Here is a 22,351-nt window from a genome sequence, read left to right on the forward strand (position 1 = left end):
AACCAGGAGCAGAGGGTTCTGGACTCCTGGACATGGGAGGAGATTTTGGACGGAAAGTGACCCTGGGCACAGGCTGGGGAATATCGCCGCCCCCGGGGAGAGCTGAAGGCAGCCAAAGCCGAGAGGTGGCATTATGAGGAGTTAGCATGGCAGCGCAACAGGGACGAGAGGCAGCCCCAAAAATTTATTGGGGGGGGTCACACGGGGAGTGTGGCTAAGTCAGGTAGGAGACCTGAGCCAACTCCCCGTGCTTACCGTGCCGTGAGGCGCACGGTGTCCCCAGTGCGCAGGCATAGCCTGGTGCGCTACATCGCAGCGCCTCGTATCGGCCGGGCTAGAGTGGGCATTAGGCCAGGTGCTATGAAACCGGCTCAGCGCATCTGGTTTCCAGTGCATCACCTCGGCCCGGGGTATATGGCACCAGCCCTACGCACGGTGTCCCCAGTTCGCCAGCACAGCCCAGTGTGGTCTGTTCCACCCCGCAGCACTGGCCGGGCTACGGGGCACACCAGGCCTCCGGTGGCAGCCCCACGCACCAGGCTGTCTCTCCGTCTCCTCCCTCCAGGTGCTCCCTCCTGTCCAGCGCTGCCAGAGTCTCCCTCCTGTCCAGCGCTGCCAGAGTCTCCCTCCTGTTCAGTGCTGCCAGAGCCGCCCGTCTGTCCTGAGCTGCCAGAGCCGCCCGTCTGTCCTGAGCTGCCAGAGCCGCCCGTCTGTCCTGAGCTGCCAGAGCCGCCCGTCTGTCCTGAGCTGCCAGAGCCGCCCGTCTGTCCTGAGCTGCCAGAGCCGCCCGTCTGTCCTGAGCTGCCAGAGCCGCCCGTCTGTCCTGAGCTGCCAGAGCCGCCCGCCCGTTCTCTTGTACTTTTGTATTCAGTCTCATTAAATTATATTATGGATACATACCACGCTGGATTTTGGTCCTCCGATCCTTCCTACTACTCCTCCTCGTCAGAGCTCTAGGATGACACACATGACATCCTATATATAGGGCCTTTTACTGTTACTATAATGTCATCTGTAATCAGAAACGGATTCTATTTTCAGTAATCTGCTGAACGCTGGCTGTCTGAGACTGAGAGCACAGGAAAAAGGAAGAAAATTAGAGGTTAGACAACCCTTTAAAAGAGGGAGTGAGAGAGAGGCGCGAGAGAGAGAGAAGTAGAGAGAGAGTGAGGCGGTGGGAGAGAGAGAAGAAGAGAGAGAGAGAGAGAGAGAGAGAGGAGAGAGAGAGAGAGAGAGAGAGAGAGAGAGAGAGAGAGAGAGAGAGAGAGAGAGAGAGAGAGAGAGAGAGACTGTTTCTCTGGTCTAGTTCAGGCAGTTATTTTCTCTTCTCAAGGCTACCTGGATATTACTGGATGGTACTGTGCACTGCAACGCTAGCCTAGCTCTCTCATCCTCCTCTTCTCTCGTCTTCCTCTCTGCCCTGTACGTGTGTTGGGAAGGTGCCTGTCTCAGGTGCAGACATGGCCACCTCTGTGCTCTCCAGGATTATTCTATGTCTGGCTATATCTCTGTTTCCGGTATTGACAGTGACCAGCCAGGATGTCAACCTAGGTGAGTGGACGGGGCTGCACTGCATGACTTATGGTCCGACTGACAGATGATTGTGTTGATTGCTATTGCTTGTACTGAGTGATATGAATTGCTCATGTGTTTAACTTTTTGTTCTACATTTTTTTTATTGATTGATTTAATAGATTTAATAATTAGAAGTTGTAGGCTGCGTCAGGCGCAGACGACATTACAGATGTCACATTGAATTGAATAATTGATAAAACTGACCGTGTCCAAGAGAGAATTACATGGCTATCAAAACGTCATGCCAGGGTAAGCCTACACCAAACACAGACCAGGCTATCAAAACGTCATGCCAGGGTAAGCCTACACCAAACACACAATTCATTGGTATTTTTTGTAGAATTCACAATGTGGAAAATGAATGGCGGAAAAACCCTGTTTTTATGGGTATTATGATGCGTCCACTGTGGTGGACTGTTATGATCCTCTTCGGCAGGTAGATGGCAGGTGGTCAAAATTGACACATCACACACAATGCAATTTCAAAACTACAGTAAAATCAATTACTACTATATCAACCCTATCAACAGCACAGAGGTGCCCGTTTAGGAGTCGCCTCATCAAAGAATACCTCTAATCACACCTCTAATCACACCTCTAATCACACCTCTAATCACACCGACACACTATTTCTCAGATATTATTTAAGTGGCACCTTAAAGCTTTTCTCTGAAGACAGTTTTCAGGTAGCTTGGTAACCCGTTCCACAGAACTGCAGCAGAGTACAGGAATGACTGTTTTTCCATGGAGATCTTGAGTCTACAGGCAACACATTTTGTAAAAGTCCCTCTGGGAACAAAGGATTAGGGTTGCAGAGCTACCCGTAATATAACAAAGTTACTGGGATCTTCAGTGATCTATGGCAATCTATGGTAGCTTTGGTGATTTATACTTCAATACTAAAAAATATATATATTCATATATAATATATATTTTTTTATATCTGTGCCCATATTGTCCATGAGTTTCTAGTGGATAGACCACATGGTTCAAGAGAAAAGAGCATAATTAATGAAAAAAGCCTCTAACCAACTCTGCAACTCTTCCAACTATTGTCTTTTTTCACAACTGCCACCAGTTTGGCCACAAAACATTTACAACAAAGACATATTGACATAGTAAAATAAATACAAGTGTGTAAAAAGATGTAAATAATATTTCATGCTGAAACAACCCTCATTAAACACAAATTATATTCACTAAGGTTTATATTTCAGATGTTTTACAGTTTTGTCATTCCATTTTTTTATATATAAAGTCAACTTATTAGACATGTGAATGTATATATATATATATATATATATATATATATATACTGTATATATACTGTATATATATTTTACATGTGATAAGCCACAAAAAGGCCCCTAGATGTCATCTGGTAAGATTCCATATATTCCTTGAAAGTTACCAACATTCTGTTAGTTTACTGGTAAAGTACTCGAAAGTTTAGAGTAATATACCCTACTGCTGCAACCCTTCTCAGGATAGATCAAGCATGTCAATGAGAGGATGCAACAATTTTATGCGTTTGATACTTTTATGGGCCTTAATGAACATCTATAGGTGGTGTATAAGCAACGTTCATATTTCCTTTCCTATCTTTCTATTTTTTTCTTTTCTTTTTCTTTCTTTTTTGTGTTCAGTTTGTGTTCAGTTTGTGTTCAGTTTGTGTTCAGTTTACACGCCTCAATATCACAATTATTTTCTCACAAATGAAATATAAAGTACTAAAATGTGTCTTATTGTTTTACTGTAGGAAGTGGTTTGTTTTATAAGTACCATGATACCTCTCACTCACAGCAGGTTCAGTCCAGTTTACAGGCCACCCAGTCTCTGGACCACGTTGGCCACGTAACCCTAACCCCCAAAAAACAGAAAATAAAATCAACACTTTAATGGATGCTATTTTCTCATTGTTCATATTGTAACTTTTTACAAGAGAGTAAATAAAGTGTTCAAATCAAACTAATGGGATAGGTTCTCTCAGAGATGTCTGGATACAAACACACAATCATGGATAGAATCCATATTTTTATTTGGTTTTTACAAGGCATGTCAGTTAGGAACAAATTCTTCTCTACAATAACAGCAACAAAAATACATCCCTCGTGTTAAAGTGGTGTTGTGTGCATGACTGGCTGGCTGGCTGACTGGCTGGCTGACTGGCTGGCTGACTGGCTGACTGGCTGGCTGACTGGCTGACTGGCTGGCTGACTGGCTGGCTGGCTGACTGGCTGGCTGGCTGGCTGACTGGCTGACTGGCTGGCTGACTGGCTGACTGGCTGACTGGCTGACTGGCTGGCTGGCTGGCTGACTGGCTGGCTGGCTGACTGGCTGGCTGACTGGCTGACTGGCTGGCTGACTGGCTGGCAGGGCTATTTCAGTGCAAGGCTGAATGAAGGGTTGTAGAGCGCCATGGCCATAATGATGTGGGGACGGACCAAAACAGGCCACTGATTTTGGTTAGGGGTTTGCCAGAGAGCGACCGAACACACCCAGTGAAACGATGAATGCTGGGTATGAATATGCTTCATACTGTCGGCATCCACAAAGCCCATATCACTTTAGGAGTATGCTGTCTTTGAACAGCGAAGATGGTTTCTCTCCTTGTCGTTTTGTGTCTGCTTGTGTAGCGACAGGTCAATCAGGTGATAAGTAGGCCTAACTTTACCTGCCACCTGGGCCCGGCTTTTTAAAAGTTATCTGTCCAGATTACATCCATCGGATAAGATGAAATGCATAGAAACAGAATGAATAGAACGGGAGTTCCCATTCAAGTCAATGATTCGTCCTATTCATTCGTTCTATTCATTCTATATCTATGTCTTTAATCCTATCCGATAGGTGAACTCCAGGTAGATAAGGCCCTGATGACTGGTGTTAGCTCAAACAAGCAACCTGAGTTCAAACCCAGTAGGTCACACCTGCTGCTCGGGGGTTTAGGCCTATGTTGCTATAGAAAACGTCTTAGTGTAAAAAGTCACAGGTATTGTGTAGTAAGGGTGCTGCTGAGGGGAGGACAGCTCACCTGGAAACCATGTGTTTGATGTATTTGATACCGTTCCACTGATTCCGCTCCAGTCATTACAACGAGCCCGTCCTCCCCAAGCCACCAACCTTTTGTGGTGCATTGTTTGAGCAGATTAACGCTACAGTGAAAAAGACATGAAAACCATACTTTTCAAAATGTTCCCCCATGTTCTTTAGCTGTAACACAGTATACTATTGGACAATATGTGATAGTGCTTGATAATATAACACCAAGATCACTTTCACCTGACTTCACAGCTGAGCAGCACAGTGTCATGAAGGTCAGTGTGTAGTGGGAAGTTATAGCAGGCGGCCATATTGGATAATTAACTGAAGAGGAACAGTGTTTTGGTCCATGTGCAAACCACAAATGGATTCAATTTACAGTAACCACAGGCCTCACTTTTATAGTGATCAACACTCTGAATATAATGGGTTTAATAAGAACACCCTGGTTGGTGAAGTCAATATACATATTATTGATTCATTTACATTATTCACTTGGGTACAGCTGACTTAATAATGTTACACCATTTTGTAAATGGAAGTTGGTTCATATGATGAAGCGTTTAGATTCCATGGCTGTGGAGTTAGCTGGGTGTGGCCTCTCATGGCTGGCCCAGAAATACAGCCCAGCCACAGGCACATGCTAAGCATAACCTATAATATAGGCTGCTGTGGTTTTCCCTGAAATAACTCCTGCTTTTGAAAAGTAGCTTCTCTCTTGGGGAGAAGCTCGCCCACATAATGAGTACTTAGAAGTTATGTTTTTCATATAAAACTGGCTAAGTTTATAAAAGTGAGATTCCGCAAGGATACTACATATAGTACTGCAGCAGGTGGTCAGTGTTTCTCCTAGTTTCACTCCCTTAGTTTCCAACAGAGGCCCCACCACCCCGCCTAGATAATGCCATGGGAGGTGCTTGGGTTGTTTCTTGCTTCCAGGCAGCATCTGTATTGGAGCGATGTTTCCCCGATTCACAGATGAATTGTGAAAAGAGCTTCTGTTCTGTGTCATCGTGCTTGTGTATCATCTTCCTCTTATCATCAGGGAATGATCTCAGGGATCTCATTGAAGTGGGAAGAGCAACGTAGGCACCTATTTATAAAGGTACAAAAATAACATCAAGCCCAGAACCTGAATGGAAAGTCTGATTTCTTAGTCTATATTACTGGTTTGGACTTACATGACGTCACTGTCTTACTCAGTACTTATGTCGACTATATTTAGATGTAGGCCTAGAATTTACAACTTCAAATGACAAGTGGGGAGATGTAATTTTGCTAAGTAACGTAATGATTTATAATGACGAACTTCCTATTTTGTCATAGAAAATTGTGAAATTGCTCTTATGGTCAGCAATCGTCCTACGCAACTACATCCTTGGTGTGAGCTTCTTCCAACACTCAGAATTACACATGGGAGGAAAAACAGTTAACAATGAAGAGCTTCACTGAAAATGATAGAAACATAAAGAGTAGGTCATAAAGAGTAGGTATGAGTATGTCCTGACCTACTCATAAAGAGTAGGTCATAAAGAGTAGTTATGAGTATGTCCTGACCTACTCATAAAGAGTAGGTCATAAAGAGTAGGTATGAGTATGTCCTGACCTACTCATAAAGAGTGGGTCATAAAGAGTAGGTATGAGTATGTCCTGACCTACTCATAAAGAGTAGGTCATAAAGAGTAGGTATGAGTATGTCCTGACCTACTCATAAAGAGTAGGTCATAAAGAGTAGGTATGAGTATGTCCTGACCTACTCAAAAAGAGTGGGTTATAAAGAGTAGGTCATAAAGAGTAGGTATGAGTATGTCCTGACCTACTCAAAAAGAGTGGGTTATAAAGAGTAGGTTATAAAGAGTAGGTATGAGTATGTCCTGACCTACTCAAAAAGAGTAGGTCATAAAGAGTAGGTATGAGTATGTCCTGACCTACTCAAAAAGAGTAGGTTATAAAGAGTAGGTATGAGTATGTCCTGACCTACTCAAAAAGAGTAGGTCATAAAGAGTAGGTATGAGTATGTCCTGACCTACTCATAAAGAGTGGGCTATAAAGAGTAGGTATGAGTATGCCCTGACCTACTCATAAAGAGTAGGTCATAAAGAGTAGGTATGAGTATGTCCTGACCTACTCATAAAGAGTGGGCTATAAAGAGTAGGTATGAGTATGTCCTGACCTACTCATAAAGAGTAGGTCATAAAGAGTAGGTATGAGTATGTCCTGACCTACTCATAAAGAGTAGATCATAAAGAGTAGGTATAAGTATGTCCTGACCTACTCATAAAGAGTAGGTCATAAAGAGTAGGTATGAGTATGTCCTGACCTACTCATAAAGAGTGGGTTATAAAGAGTAGGTCAGGACATTCTATCCTGTTAATGTGTTACATTCTTCATAAAAACCCTAAACTGAACACTTCACACATTGGCGAGTTCATGGCAAGTGAGCTATACTTGATTGAACAGAATTTCGGACGTGTTCCTAAACACAATGACACCAACACCACATTGTCCACATTATAGTAAATGTGAGATGGTCCCACTCTGGGACAGTGTTCTCTCTCTTCAGTCTGCCACCTAGTGGCCATAGAAGAAACACACAATTTACAAGGCTAATAATTTAGTCAAATGGACACTCATCAGGTCACATGGTCCTTAAAAACTCTCATCCCTCATCAGGCCTCCTAAACATCCCCTTGATTCTATTTGCCAGAAATGATCATTCATGCTTTTTGTCAACTCTGAAAATCCCAGAAACATGGTGGTGTTGTTTCCTGGTGTTATTGTAGAGGGTTATTCTACCTCTTACCTCATATGGGTTGAGGACATAACATGTAAAGATATGTGTGTAAATGCTGTTTACTTGCTGTGGCAGGGAACGAAGACAGCTGTGCCGAAAACGGCAAAGTCTACAGCAACAACGAGATTTGGAACCCGGAGCCATGTAAGATCTGTGTGTGTGACCTGGGGACTATTACCTGTGAGGACATCCGATGTGAAGACCTAGCCTGTAAGGAAACCAGCACCCCTGAGGGAGAATGTTGCCCTGTGTGTTCTGAGGCCGCAGGAACCCAGGGCCAGCAGGCTACTACCTGGGATAATCTGCTACCAAAGATCAAAACGGGTGACTACATTCTCACCACATTACATTGATCCATGTTTTACAGTTTCAAGTGCCCACTAAGAGAATTATTCCTCATGGTCATGATGGAATGGTGTTCGATTAATGGTGTTGTTACATTTCTTACAACATTCTCATTTCAGACTCTCTACATCCTCTCAGTTCTCTCAGTATTTTCTAATAGGACCTACGTCTGATTCATATTCTGTTCTTCAATCTCCATGACTCAGTAGACGAGAAGAAGGATGAGACCTGCAGGGACAACGGGCAGGTGTACGCCCACAATGACATGTGGACCCCAGAGCCGTGCAAGGTGTGTGTGTGTGACAGTGGAACCACCATCTGTGAGGAGGTGCAGTGTGAGATGGTGGGGAACTGTGAGAAGGTGACCATCCCTGAGGGAGAGTGCTGCCCCGTGTGTGACAGCTTCTCCAGCGCTAACAGGAGGATAGGTGAGATATATATGTATATATACATACATGCTTAAACATATATATGAATTATATGTCTAAAGGGCGCGGCTCACATGTCTACATCATTACCTCAGATGAACTGTTACTGCAAGGTGTTGCATGGAAACCCAAGTGTGAAACGTAGCGATTAACTTTGGATTCCCTGGAGGTGTCTCACTGACTGATGATAAGAGGGGAAAACATACTAGATTTCATAGTGTTTCAACATATAACACAGTATCAAGTCATTGAAGATCACATGTCAAATTAAGGATGAAAGATCTACGTTAAAATCTGATTTCTTCCTTTCCCTTCCTCAAAGAAATGATGGCGTTCAAGGTGAGTAATGATAAAAGATATTCTCAATCTTCCGTTTTCCAATTTTTACTTGGACACACCCCTGAATATTAGCCTGAGTGCCCGTCTGTTTGTGTTGTCACGCCAGCTCCTTGTCACTCATTGTCATACACGTATTTGGCTTGACAATGAGCAATGGGGTTGGTAAGAGCACAAACAGATCTGGAACCAGGCTACCTGAATAGCTGAGCTGATTGTCACATTGTTATGTGATGCATTTGATTTCCAGGGTCAGAAAGGCGAACCTGGTGATATCCCTTACGTAAGTCTGTGTTCATACCTCTCAGAGACAGCGCATCTGTTAATTAACAATTAATGTGACTGTTGACACCTATTATGACAACTGTTATCAAAAACATCATACTGTCACTTTTATAAGTGTTTTTGTTTGTTTTTTGTTTCCAGGTCGTGGGGCCAGTAGGTCAACCCGGACCAATGGTGAGCACTCTGTAGACATTATTATTTGACATGATTATGTTAGAAGTTTCTCTTACGGGTCATCGTTATGGATGGAATTGAATCAATGGAACTGTACCAAAGACATCAAACACATGGATACAATGTGTTTGACTCCATTCCATTGATTCTATTCCAACCATTACAATGAGCCCGTCCTCTTATAGCTCCTCCCACCAGCCTCCTCTGGTATACTGTATAGAAGTTTGGCTGGCCACTCCCCTCCTAATTTTCAGTCAGATTCCCTTTACCACACTAGATGGTACTATAGAGTGTCAGTAAGGAGGGTTAGCTGATGCTACTACTGCGGTCTCTGTCCACAGCTACAGTGGGAAGACACTACTGCTAGTGTAAAATATCATGTGAAAGTGATGATGTTTTCTTGTTATCTGTGTCAATGTTTCAGGGTCCTCCCGGAGCTCAGGGGAGCAGAGGATACACTGGTTTCAAGGGCAGAAAAGTATGTCTAACACCATGACATTTACATCTAGAGAAGCGTGTTACAATACTGCGATTCAATGTGACCGAGGACCAACAAACTATCCTGAGATAACTCACTGCTCTTCAGTACCTTCATATGTTGAATCTGGTAGACATGTCAAATCATCTCTGTAGTAGTGACGTTCAATACTGTCACTCATGTGTTTGCATATGTTTCCTCAAATCCAGGGTTTACAGGGCCCAGCAGGCTTCGACGGGGAACCAGGAGTCCCAGGGAACCCTGGTGAGCCAGGATCCCCCGGCCAGCCCTCACACCCTGGGGTGAGTTTGTCCGTCTGTCTCCCCAGCCCGACACTTCACTGGTGCAGTCTGTAACCTTCATTTCTGGTCAGAAGTGATTTCCCTCCCTACACTTGTTAGTAAACTGACTGAGAGGGTTGGTTCTGGAAAAAATACAGCCATTTTGTATTTTGTTTAGCTTTTTGGACGAATGTACTTGCTGTACCTGAAATAATTTTCACCCCAAAACGTCAAGTAAGTAACATGAAGAGACTTGGGGGCTTGTAGGGATAGCTCAGAGCTTCCAAACCTGTTCTATCCCTCTTCTCATTGTACCTGTCCAGTTGAGGGGGGGGGGGACACTGCACCTATTCTCTTCATACGGAATCTGTGGTCACCAGTGAAGAACTTCCACACCGTGGTGATAATGAATGAATGACCGTCCTCCTCTCCCCCCCAGGGTCAGCTGGTCTCTCAAATGGCAGCAGGCTTCGGTGAGAAATCAGCTGGGATGATGGGAATGATATCTGGCAACAGGGTGAGTTACTATTAAATCACCTGGGATGATGGGAATGATATCTGGCAACAGGGTGAGCTACTATTAAATCACCTGGGATGATGGGGATGATATCTGGCAACAGGGTGAGTTAGTATTAAATCACCTGGGATGATGGGGATGATATCTGGCAACAGGGTGAGTTACTATTAAATCACCTGGGATGATGGGGATGATATCTGGCAACAGGGTGAGTTTCTATTAAATCACCTGGGATGATGGGAATGATATCTGGCAACAGGGTGAGCTACTATTAAATCAGCTGGGATGATGGGGATGATATCTGGCAACAGGGTGAGTTACTATTAAATCACCTGGGATGATGGGGATGATATCTGGCAACAGGGTGAGTTACTATTAAATCACCTGGGATGATGGGGATGATATCTGGCAACAGGGTGAGCTACTATTAAATCACCTGGGATGATGGGGATGATATCTGGCAACAGGGTGAGCTACTATTAAATCACCTGGGATGATGGGGATGATATCTGGCAACAGGGTGAGCTACTATTAAATCACCTGGGATGATGGGAATGATATCTGGCAACAGGGTGAGCTACTATTAAATCACCTGGGATGATGGGGATGATATCTGGCAACAGGGTGAGCTACTATTAAATCACCTGGGATGATGGGAATGATATCTGGCAACAGGGTGAGCTACTATTAAATCACCTGGGATGATGGGGATGATATCTGGCAACAGGGTGAGCTACTATTAAATTACCTGGGATGATGGGAATGATATCTGGCAACAGGGTGAGTTACTATTAAATATGCTGTCCTCTACAAAAAAGTCCCAAACAAACCTCATTGCATGGTAGTCCTTGCTAAGTGTGTGTGTCCATGGGCAGTAGATTGTAAACAAGGAAAGACATACTGTAGAGTATTAACCACGGGAGGCTGGTGTTACCTTAATTTGGGAGGACAGGCTCGTGTTGATGGCTGGAGCGGAATTAGTTTCACGGTTTCCATGGTTTCCATGTGTTTCCGTGTGTTTGATGCCATTCCATTTGCTCCCTTCCAGACATTATTATGAGCCGTCCTCCCCTCAGCTGCATCCTGTCTAATACATTGTCTTTGGCGGGCTTGATTGAATGACAGTTCATTTAGGTTTGTGCCTATATTACTCATTACTCTGTCTCTGTATTTATTTATTTATTTTATTAATCTGTTATTTTACCAGGTAAATTGACTGAGAACACATTCTCATTTGCAGCAACGTCCTGGGGAATAGTTACAGGGGAGAGGAAGGGGAGGAATGAGCCAATTGTAAACTGGGGATTATTAGGTGACCGTGATGGTTTGTGGCCAGATTGGGAATTTAGCCAGGACACCAGGGTTAACACCCCTGTATGTTGTCTCCATGTATATTTTAGGGTGAGGCAGGACCAAGAGGGCCTCCTGGACAGTCCGGTCAACCAGTAAGTCAAAGATGGCTGACTATATCTACCTTTCAGACATCAATTCTTAATGGAGATCATTTCTGTAAGTAAACAGAATGTGATCATTTCCTTTTCCTCCCTGTCTCGTAGGGCTCTACAGGGGGGCAGGGGGCCCCAGGAGACGTTGGAGACCCCGGATCCATGGTAAGAACCATGCATAATCTCTGCATTAGTCATCTCTCTGATGCTTTTTTGACTGGGTTTGAATCCTGGTCACCTACATACTTGAAGACTGTTAGCCCATTGAGCTAAAGCTTAGGCATTAGCACAGGGAGCTAACTCAACAAAAAAAGGGCCTAAGCCATTGTTCCCCAACTGGCGGCCCACGGAAATCAGAAATCGGTTCCAAAGTATTTGCGCACATAATATAGAGTTAAAGAGGTTGTGATCGCATTAAACAGGTTGTGATCACATTAAACAGGTTGTGATTGTGATCGCATTAAACAGGTTGTGATCGCATTAAACAGTTTGTGATCGCATTAAACAGCTTGTGATCACATTAAACAGGTTGTGATCGCATTAAACAGGTTGTGATCGCATTAAACAGGTTGTGATCGCATTAAACAGTTTGTGATCGCATTAAACAGGTTGTGATCGCATTAAACAGGTTGTGATCGCATTAAACAGGTTGTGATCGCATTAAACAGTTTGTGATCGCATTAAACAGTTTGTGATCGCATTAAACAGTTTGTGATCACATTAAACAGTTTGTGATCACATTAAACAGGTTGTGATCGCATTAAACAGGTTGTGATCGCATTAAACAGTTTGTGATCGCATTAAACAGGTTGTGATCGCATTAAACAGGTTGTGATCGCATTAAACAGGTTGTGATCGCATTAAACAGTTTGTGATCACATTAAACAGGTTGTGATCGCATTAAACAGGTTGTGATCGCATTAAACAGTTTGTGATCGCATTAAACAGTTTGTGATCGCATTAAACAGGTTGTGATCGCATTAAACAGGTTGTGATCGCATTAAACAGGTTGTGATCGCATTGAACAGGTTGTGATCGCATTAAACAGGTTGTGATCGCATTAAACAGGTTGTGATCGCATTAAACAGGTTGTGATCGCATTAAACAGGTTGTGATCGCATTCAAATGTAAGCAAGGTGAGAAATGATCTGTTTGGGCTTCTTGATGTCAATTTGTAGTCTACAAATGATTTGTAATTATGTCCCTGACCATCCGCTCAATAAAAAAATCATACCGCGGCTGAGTCAACTGACTAATCTTCCTGGTTTAGGCATTATCTCAGGGAGCTAACACAAGTCTTCAGTTCTCAGGCAAAGTTATCATCATCACACCAGCTTCCATCGCTGAACTACCTCCGCTACCAATCACACACTGTCTTGAGGTGTTACACCAAGATCTACCAATCACACACTGTCTTGAGGTGTTACACCAAGATCTACCAATCACACACTGTCTTGAGGTGTTACACCAAGATCTACCAATCACACACTGTCTTGAGGTGTTACACCAAGATCTACCAATCACACACTGTCTTGAGGTGTTACACCAAGATCTACCAATCACACACTGTCTTGAGGTGTTACACCAAGATCTACCAATCACACACTGTCTTGAGGTGTTACACCAAGATCTACCAATCACACACTGTCTTGAGGTGTTACACCAAGATCTACCAATCACACGCCGTCTTGAGGTGTTACACCAAGATCTACCAATCACACACTGCCTTGATGTATTACACCAATATCTACCAATCACACACTGTCTTGCGGTGATCTACCAATCACAGTCTGTCTTGAGGTGTTACACCAGAGCTATATGTTGTATTGACTGTGTGTGATTGGACATGTTTTTATACAGGGTGGCTTTGGTTACAGAGGACCTGAGGGCCCACCAGGAAAACCAGGACTAGATGTAAGTACTCTACACTCCAACAGACATCGGCCGTGTCCCTATTCCCTATATAGTGCAATACTTTGGACCAGGACCCATAGGGCCAGTGGTGAGGAACAACCCGCATTAGATATGACGTCGTCTGAGTATGAATGAGCCTAGTATGTTGATATTGGTTGCTTTCTGCATATGTTCCTTCATAGTATGTAGTAAGATTAGTGCAGAGTTTTTCCTAGCCACCGTGCTTCTGCATTGCTTGCTGTTTGGGGTTAAAAGGCTGGGTTTCTGTACAGCACTGTGACATCTGCTGATGGAAAGAGCTTTATAAATACATTTGATTGATAGGCGCCGGTTGTGTCTAACTCTGCCCTAACATGCCATGTTGTGTCATTAACTCGTTTAATAACTTTTATCAGAGATGGTAGAACGCCAAGTTAAACCTCTTGGCTATTAGAGAACATGGAACTGCCTAACACACCTTTGTTCAGGATTATACAACGGGTGGTAATGCCTTTGAAGCTGGTGTTTGTGTTACGGTTTTCTGCGGTGAAGGAGAGGCGGACCAAAATGCAGCGTGGTTACTTTGATTAATGGTTCTTTAATAAAGAAACTACACATGAACAAACTAACAAAACAAGAACCGTGAAAACCTAAACAGCCTATCTGGTACAAACAAACACCCACAAAACACTCAAAGAATATGGCTGCCTAAATATGGTTCCCAATCAGAGACAACGATAAACACCTGCCTCTGATTGAGAACCACTTCAGGCAACCATAGACTTTTCTAGATAACCCCACTATACCACAATCCTAATACCTACAAAAAAACAAGACAAAACACATAATTAACCCATGTCACACCCTGGCCTGACCAAAATAATAAAGAAAACACAAAATACTAAGACCAGGGCGTGACAGTTTGGAGGATATATTGGCTTGGTTCGAAGGCCCGAGGCAAACCATGGCAACATGTCCTCCAAACACCATTTTCTCGGGCATGTCACTTAAGCGAACCCAACATGGAGACTTAGATTTAATTTTTTAACCTTTGTTCTACATCAAACTTTACTGCATTGAACATTTAGGCTTACACACCTATCCAGAATCAGTTTCACATTATGTTGGAGTGCTGTTTGTTTACCTTTCTGAAGTGCTGTTCATCTGTTGAACCCATACAAAAAAAGATTGCAGTCAGAGTACAGTATAACTGCAGTACACTGTAATATACACTGTACACTGTCCTACAATCTAAGCTAGATGCCCTCAATCTGTCACGACTTCCACCGAAGTCGGTCCCTCTCCTTGTTCGGGCGGCGTTCGGCGGTCAACGTCACCGGTCTTCTAGCCATCGCCGATCCACCTTTCATTTTCCATTTGTTGTGTCTTCTCACACACCTGGTTTCAACTCCATCATTACATGTTGTGTATTTAACACTCTGTTCCCCCCCATGTCCTTGTCCGGAATTGTTTATGGTAGTGCTTGTGCACGTTATGCTGGTGTGTAACTGGTTTTGTTTACCCATTGATTTATTGTTCTGTTTACGGTGGTTTTGTTTATTAAACTGTGCCGTTGTAAATCAGTTTTTGCTCTCCTGCGCCTGACTTCTCTGCCGCCAGTACACACCCTCTACACAATCTCACTCAAATCCTCAAGGAATCCACCAGGTACAACCCTAAATCCGTAAACATGGGCACCCTTATAGATAATATCCTGACCAACTTGCCCTCCAAATACAACTCTGCTGTTTTCAGTCAGGGTCTCAGCGATCACTGCCTCATTGCCTGCATCCGCTATGGGTCCGCGGTCATACAACCACCCCTCATCACTGTTAAACGCTCCCTAAAACACTTCTGCGAGTAGGCCGTTCTAATCGACCTGACTCAGGTATCCTGGAAGGATATTGACCTCATCCCGTCAGTCGAGGATGTCTGGTCATTCTTTAAAAGTAATTTCCTCACCATCTTAAATAAGCATGCCCCTTTCAAAAAATGTAAAACTAAGAACAGATATAGCCCTTGGTTCACTCCAGACCTGACTGCCCTTGACCAGCACAAAAACGTCCTGTGGCGGACTGCAATAGCATCGAATAGTCCCCGCGATATGCAACTGTTCAGGGAAATCAGGAACCAATACACGCAGTCAGTCAGGAAACAGAAATTTGCACCCTGTAGCTCTAACTCCAAAAAGTGTTGGGACACTGTAAAGTCCATGGAGAACAAGAGCACCTCTTGTTCTCCATTGACTTTACAATGTCCCAAAACTTTTTGGGACTTTCTGCCCACTGCACTGAGGCTAGGTAACATGGTCACCACCGATAAATCTATGATAATCGAACATTTCAATAAGCATTTCTCTACGGCTGGTCATGGTTTCCTCCTGGCTACCCCAACCCCGGCCAACAGCAGCTACTTGCCCGAGCCTCCCCAGCTTCTCCTTCACCCAAATCCAGGTAGCAGATGTTCTGAAAGAGCTGCAAAACCTGGACCCGTACAAATCAGCTGGGCTAGACAATCAGGACCCTCTCTTTCTAAAACTATCCGCTGCCATTGCACAACCTACAGTGCCTTGCGAAAGTATTCGGCCCCCTTGAACTTTGCGACCTTTTGCCACATTTCAGGCTTCAAACATAAAGATATAAAACTGTATTTTTTTGTGAAGAATCATGATGCTGCCATCCCAAGTTTGACAGTGGCGATGGTGTGTTCAGGGTGATGAGCTGTGTTGCTTTTACGCCAAACATAACGTTTTGCATTGTTGCCAAAAAGTTCAATTTTGGTTTAATCTGACCAGAGCACCTTCTTCCACATGTTTGGTGTGTCTCCCAGGTGGCTTGTGGCAAACTTTAAACAACACTTTTTATGGATATCTTTAAGAAATGGCTTTCTTCTTGCCACTCTTCCATAAAGGCCAGATTTGTGCAATATACGACTGATTGTTGTCCTATGGACAGAGTCTCCCACCTCAGCTGTAGATCTCTGCAGTTCATCCAGAGTGATCATGGGCCTCTTGGCTGCATCTCTGATCAGTCTTCTCCTTGTATGAGCTGAAAGTTTAGAGGGACGGCCAGGTCTTGGTAGATTTGCAGTGGTCTGATACTCCTTCCATTTCAATATTATCGCTTGCACAGTGCTCCTTGGGATGTTTAAAGCTTGGGAAATCTTTTTGTATCCAAATCCGGCTTTAAACTTCTTCACAACAGTATCTCGGACCTGCCTGGTGTGTTCCTTGTTCTTCATGATGCTCTCTGCGCTTTTAACGGACCTCTGAGACTATCACAGTGCAGGTGCATTTATACGGAGACTTGATTACACACAGGTGGATTGTATATATCATCATTAGTCATTTAGGTCAACATTGGATCATTCAGAGATCCTCACTGAACTTCTGGAGAGAGTTTGCTGCACTGAAAGTAAAGGGGCTGAATAATTTTGCACGCCCAATTTTTCAGTTTTTGATTTGTTAAAAAAGTTAGAAATATCCAATAAATGTCGTTCCACTTCATGATTGTGTCCCATTTGTTGTTGATTCTTCACAAAAAAATACAGTTTTATATCTTTATGTTTGAAGCCTGAAATGTGGCAAAAGGTCGCAAAGTTCAAGGGGGCCGAATACTTTCGCAAGGCACTGTATATTACCAGTCTGTCGGGGTCATCCCCCTCTTCAAAGGGAGTGACACTCTAGACCCAAACTGTTATAGACCTATATCCATCCTGCCCTGCCTCTCTAAAGTCTTCGAAAGCCAAGTTAATAAACAGATCACTGACCATTTCAAATCCCACCGTACCTTCTCTGCTGTGCAATCCAGTTTCCGAGCTGGTCACAGGTGCACCACAGCCACGCTCAAGGTACTAAACAATATCATAACCGCCATCGATAAAATACAGTACTGTGCAGCAGTCTTCATCGACCTTGCCAAGGCTTTCGACTCTGTCAATAACCACATTCTTATCGGCAGACTCAGTAGCCTCGGTTTTTCTAATGACTGCCTTGCGTGGTTCACCAACTACTTCACAGACAAGAGTTCAGCGTGTCAAATCGGAGTGCCTGTTGTCCGGACCTCTGGCAGTCTCTATGGGGGTACCACAGGGTTCAATTCTCGGGCTGACTCTTTTCTCTGTATATATCAATGATATCGGTCTGGCTGCAGGTGATTCCCTGATCCACCTCTACGCAGACGACACCATTCTGTATACATCTGGCCCTTCTTTGGACACTGTGTTAACTAACCTCCAAACGAGCTTCAATGCCATACACCACTCCTTCCGTGGCCTCCAACTGCTCTTAAACTCTAGTAAAACCAAATGCATGCTTTTCAACCGTTCGCTACCCTCACCCGCCCGCCCGACTAGCATCACTACCCTGGACGGTTCTGACCTAGAATATGTTGGCAACTACAAATACCTAGATGTCTGGCTAGACTGTAAACTCTCCTTCCAGACTCATATCAAACATCTCCAATCCAAAATCAAATCTAAAATTGGCTTTCTTTTTTGCAGCAAAGCCTCCTTCACTCACGCCACCAAACTTACCCTAGTAAAACTGACTATCCTACCGATCCTCTACTTCTGCGACGTGATCTACAAAATAGCTTCCAATACTCTACTCTGCAAACTGGATGTAGTCTATCACAGTGCCATCTGTTTTGTTACCAAAGCGCCTTATACCACCCACCACTGCGACCTGTATGCTCTAGTCGGCTGGCTCTCTCTACATATTCGTGGCAAGACCACTGGCTCCAGGTCATCTATAAGTCTATACTAGGTAAAGCTCCGCCTTATCTCAGTTCACTGGTCACGATAACAACACCCACCCGTAGCACACGTTCCAGCAGGTATATCTCACTGATCATCCCCAAAGCCATCACCTCCTTTGGCCGCCTTTCCTTCCAGTTCTCTGCTGCCAGTGACTGGAACGAATTGCAAAACTGCAGTTATTCTGCAATCACTGCATCCAAAATACCACTGTTGACTGCAGTTACTTCACTTTTACTGCAGTTTCAAAATCGCAATTTTTTTGTTGTAAGGGAAATGCTGTTTGTCTATATCTGAGAGTGAAAATTACAACTATTTGTTACCTACCTGTACTGTAATGTCTTCTAGCAGCTGAGAATGCTATGTGAACGTGATGTTTTCCCTTCACAGGGAGAATCTGGCCCAGCCGGAATAGATGGAGATAAAGGAGCCGTTGGATCTGCCGTAAGTAACAAACTGTCTTTCAACTGAAACCAACTATCTGTCAGCCTTCAAACAACCAATGATCTGCATGAAATATCTTTCCCAGTCACTGCAGATCAAATGAGTTAAAACACAATTAATTACACACTTCTTTTATGATAGACATTTCAAGATTTTGATTATACCACTTACAACAATTCCACATGATTAGATTGAGTTGTATTACTGTGGATGGATGTGCTTTATTTTCCCATCCATATTTTCTCATTTGTGAGTAAAACCAATGAACAATAGTCCACAATTAGAATAGACTGTTGTTTTAATGGGGCCACTGTATATACTTATAAATGTGAAAGTAAAACAGTGATTAAATGTGGTGATTTCCAGGGTGCCAGAGGTTTCCCAGGACTGCCAGGTCACCCTGGACTGAAAGGCCTTAAGGTTAGCAGCAGCTCATGGATGATCACAATGCTCATATCTATGTACTGTAGTTTGAAACATGGCTGCATGTACATTTTTTAAAATAGGTAACTTGGCACTGTGCTGTTATGAACTTCTGTGAGATTCGTTAGAGCCTAGAACAGACCTGATCAGAACTAATGAGCTAATGTCTCATCAACAGGGTCATGCAGGTCTTCTAGGACCGAGAGGTCAATCTGGTGTTGCTGGGTCAAAGGTAAACTCACCATCATGCATATCTTTATATTTGTGCTGCTTCGCAAGGTTACTATCTAAAAATGATCTGTTCTGTTTCTGTTTGAAATTGCTGCACATATCGTGACTCTCTCTCTCTCTGTTATTTTACAGGGCCCATCAGGTACTCCAGGTGGAATGGGGCCCCCTGGTCCTGCGGTAGGTCATAATCAATGAGTTAATTGCTAATAAATTATTATATGATTGTAATACCTGTTACTCACACACACCAATAGCTGTAAATACGCTGATATGTGTCCAGTCTGTTAGTGAGGAGTGTAATATAATGTCAAACATGATACTGTATATTTTAGGGTCCAGCAGGAATGCAAGGGGAGAGAGGAAGGAGTGGCCCAACTGGACCTGTGGTAAGAGAGTTATGATTACCTTTGACCTATAACTCTACATTACACAGCTCCACTTCCTCAATCCATTGATTTCCCACCTGAATTAAATTGATCTGAGGTCAGTTCTTATTCAACATGTGGCATGAGGCATCATTGGGTTATATGTAGGTTCAAAATGTTTTGATTTGGCTTATCAGTGACACATGTTGTAGCCTTTGTTTTTATATTTTATTTATCCAGGCGAGTCAATTAAGAACAAATTGTTATTTACAATGACATCCTGGCTTACAATGACAGCCTATGCTGCCACTGTCCTCCTATGGTGCTGTGCATTGATGATGAGATGATAGAGGTGAATTTCTTTCAGTTGTGCATCTCTCTCCATACAGGGGAAACGTGGTGAATCTGGACATATTGGGAAAGCAGGACCACAGGTAGGACCTCTAACATCCAACAAAACATCACCCTTCATATCAAATGATTATCATACACAAATCAGTATTACAAATGCAATATAACAAATGAAAAGCAACACCGTATCTACTCAAAATACACTATTTTCCTGAAAGCCAGTATAAAAGTGTTATACATTTACAAATCAGCAGTGATGTCAACTGGGAACAAGTGATGTTTCCAGTACTAACCAACACCAGATGTGTCCAAAATGGCTCCCTATTTCCTATATAGTTTCTATATAGTGAAGGGAATAAGGGGCCATTTTGGATACAGCCCCAGGTGTGAATGACACGCAGCCTACTGTACCAACCAACCATCCTGGATGTGATGTGATTCTAGGGTCCTATGGGGATCACTGGAGCTCTAGGATTCCCAGGTAGTCCAGGTATAAAGGTGAGGACCGTTCATTCTTTAATAGACTTTGATGGAGCACAGTCCTCTTCTTCATACCAGCCATGTACTAAATATTGGTTACTCAAACGTATAATCCAGTCCTTCCCCCTCAGAATTACATTTCATTCTAAACAGGCCCATTCGGATTACTCTATTCCGATAAAGATGTTTTTATGAGGGTGTTTTATTCATTATGAGCTATGAATCTGTTCAACAACGGTTGATTAGAGTGCATGTAAACACACTCTGACTGTGACACTGTTGTCTCCAGGGGCAACCAGGGCCCCCAGGAGCACGAGGGACAGGGGGCCAGCAAGGACCAAGAGGGGAGGCCGGACGCGTGGGATTGGCTGGAGCTACGGGAATTCAGGTGTTTGGCTAATTCATGATGCTAATAATCTCTACACCTACGACATATGTACTATCAACAACTCACCACTTCAGGGTGTAGACTGGTTCACTGAAAATGTAGCCGAATCTGGTTTCTGATTGGAACGTCCATTGAAAGAAAATTCCATTGTAAATTCCAATGACATGACAAATTACTGTCAATGTTAAAGTATTTTATGCTTAACTGACTTGTCGAGTTAAATGAAGTCTAAATAAATGACTTAAAAAAACATGTTGATTTCTGTAGGGTCCAACAGGAACAGAGGGTGCTGCTGGAACCAAAGGACCATCCGTATGTATAACTTCCTCAATTTCATCTCTCCTTGTTCATCTCCTTGCTCAGCTCCTTGTTCAGCTACTCCCTTCTCCTCCCTTCAATCTAATGTATTTCTCACCTTCCAATATTCCAAATATTAATATCTGATTATGTATTACTCATTATTATGTCAAATCCTTGAAAGTATGTAATAGGGTGTTGGTCCCCACATGCTGTCTGGACAGTAGACTACAGTCTGTCCTGTTAGAATGGCCCCCACATGCTGTCTGGACAGTAGACTACAGTCTGTCCTGTTAGAATAGTCCCCACATGCTGTCTGGACAGTAGACTACAGTCTGTCCTGTTAGAATGGTCCCCACATGCTGTCTGGACAGTAGACTACAGTCTGTCCTGTTAGAATGGCCCCCACATGCTGTCTGGACAGTAGACTACAGTCTGTCCTGTTAGAATGGGCCCTGGTACAGAGTCACAGAGACAGTAGACTACAGTCTGTCCTGTTAGAATGGGCCCTGGTACAGAGTCACAGAGACAGTAGACTACAGTCTGTCCTGTTAGAATGGGCCCTGGTACAGAGTCAGAGACAGTAGACTACAGTCTGTCCTGTTAGAATGGTCCCCACATGCTGTCTGGACAGTAGACTACAGTCTGTCCTGTTAGAATGGTCCCCACATGCTGTCTGGACAGTAGACTACAGTCTGTCCTGTTAGAATGGGCCCTGGTACAGAGTCACAGAGACAGTAGACTACAGTCTGTCCTGTTAGAATGGGCCCTGGTACAGAGTCAGAGACAGTAGACTACAGTCTGTCCTGTTAGAATGGGCCCTGGTACAGAGTCACAGAGACAGTAGACTACAGTCTGTCCTGTTAGAATGGGCCCTGGTACAGAGTCAGAGACAGTAGACTACAGTCTGTCCTGTTAGAATGGTCCCCACATGCTGTCTGGACAGTAGACTACAGTCTGTCCTGTTAGAATGGTCCCCACATGCTGTCTGGACAGTAGACTACAGTCTGTCCTGTTAGAATGGCCC

At 43.6% G+C, this 22,351-nt stretch overlaps 1 protein-coding gene across 1 annotated transcript in view; it reads left to right on the forward strand.

Moving 5' to 3' along the window:
- Window positions 1-1,247: 1,247 nt before the first annotated feature.
- The window catches only part of LOC109883533 (collagen alpha-2(V) chain-like), a 30,964-nt gene continuing 9,860 nt past the window's right edge, over window positions 1,248-22,351 (forward strand). Inside the window, exons 1-21 of the mRNA XM_031813319.1 lie at window positions 1,248-1,551; window positions 7,484-7,732; window positions 7,963-8,181; window positions 8,504-8,520; window positions 8,768-8,800; window positions 8,944-8,976; window positions 9,401-9,454; window positions 9,664-9,756; window positions 10,175-10,252; window positions 11,653-11,697; window positions 11,809-11,862; window positions 13,558-13,611; window positions 18,736-18,789; window positions 19,156-19,209; window positions 19,391-19,444; window positions 19,576-19,620; window positions 19,776-19,829; window positions 20,198-20,242; window positions 20,604-20,657; window positions 20,929-21,027; window positions 21,295-21,339. Of these exons, the coding sequence (XP_031669179.1) occupies window positions 1,461-1,551; window positions 7,484-7,732; window positions 7,963-8,181; window positions 8,504-8,520; window positions 8,768-8,800; window positions 8,944-8,976; window positions 9,401-9,454; window positions 9,664-9,756; window positions 10,175-10,252; window positions 11,653-11,697; window positions 11,809-11,862; window positions 13,558-13,611; window positions 18,736-18,789; window positions 19,156-19,209; window positions 19,391-19,444; window positions 19,576-19,620; window positions 19,776-19,829; window positions 20,198-20,242; window positions 20,604-20,657; window positions 20,929-21,027; window positions 21,295-21,339 (1,524 nt within the window). The 5' untranslated portion in view covers window positions 1,248-1,460. The remainder of the gene's footprint in view (window positions 1,552-7,483; window positions 7,733-7,962; window positions 8,182-8,503; window positions 8,521-8,767; window positions 8,801-8,943; window positions 8,977-9,400; window positions 9,455-9,663; window positions 9,757-10,174; window positions 10,253-11,652; window positions 11,698-11,808; window positions 11,863-13,557; window positions 13,612-18,735; window positions 18,790-19,155; window positions 19,210-19,390; window positions 19,445-19,575; window positions 19,621-19,775; window positions 19,830-20,197; window positions 20,243-20,603; window positions 20,658-20,928; window positions 21,028-21,294; window positions 21,340-22,351) is intronic.

The sequence above is a fragment of the Oncorhynchus kisutch genome, unplaced genomic scaffold (genome assembly GCF_002021735.2).
Source record: "Oncorhynchus kisutch isolate 150728-3 unplaced genomic scaffold, Okis_V2 Okis05a-Okis16b_hom, whole genome shotgun sequence".
NCBI lineage: Eukaryota > Metazoa > Chordata > Actinopteri > Salmoniformes > Salmonidae > Oncorhynchus > Oncorhynchus kisutch.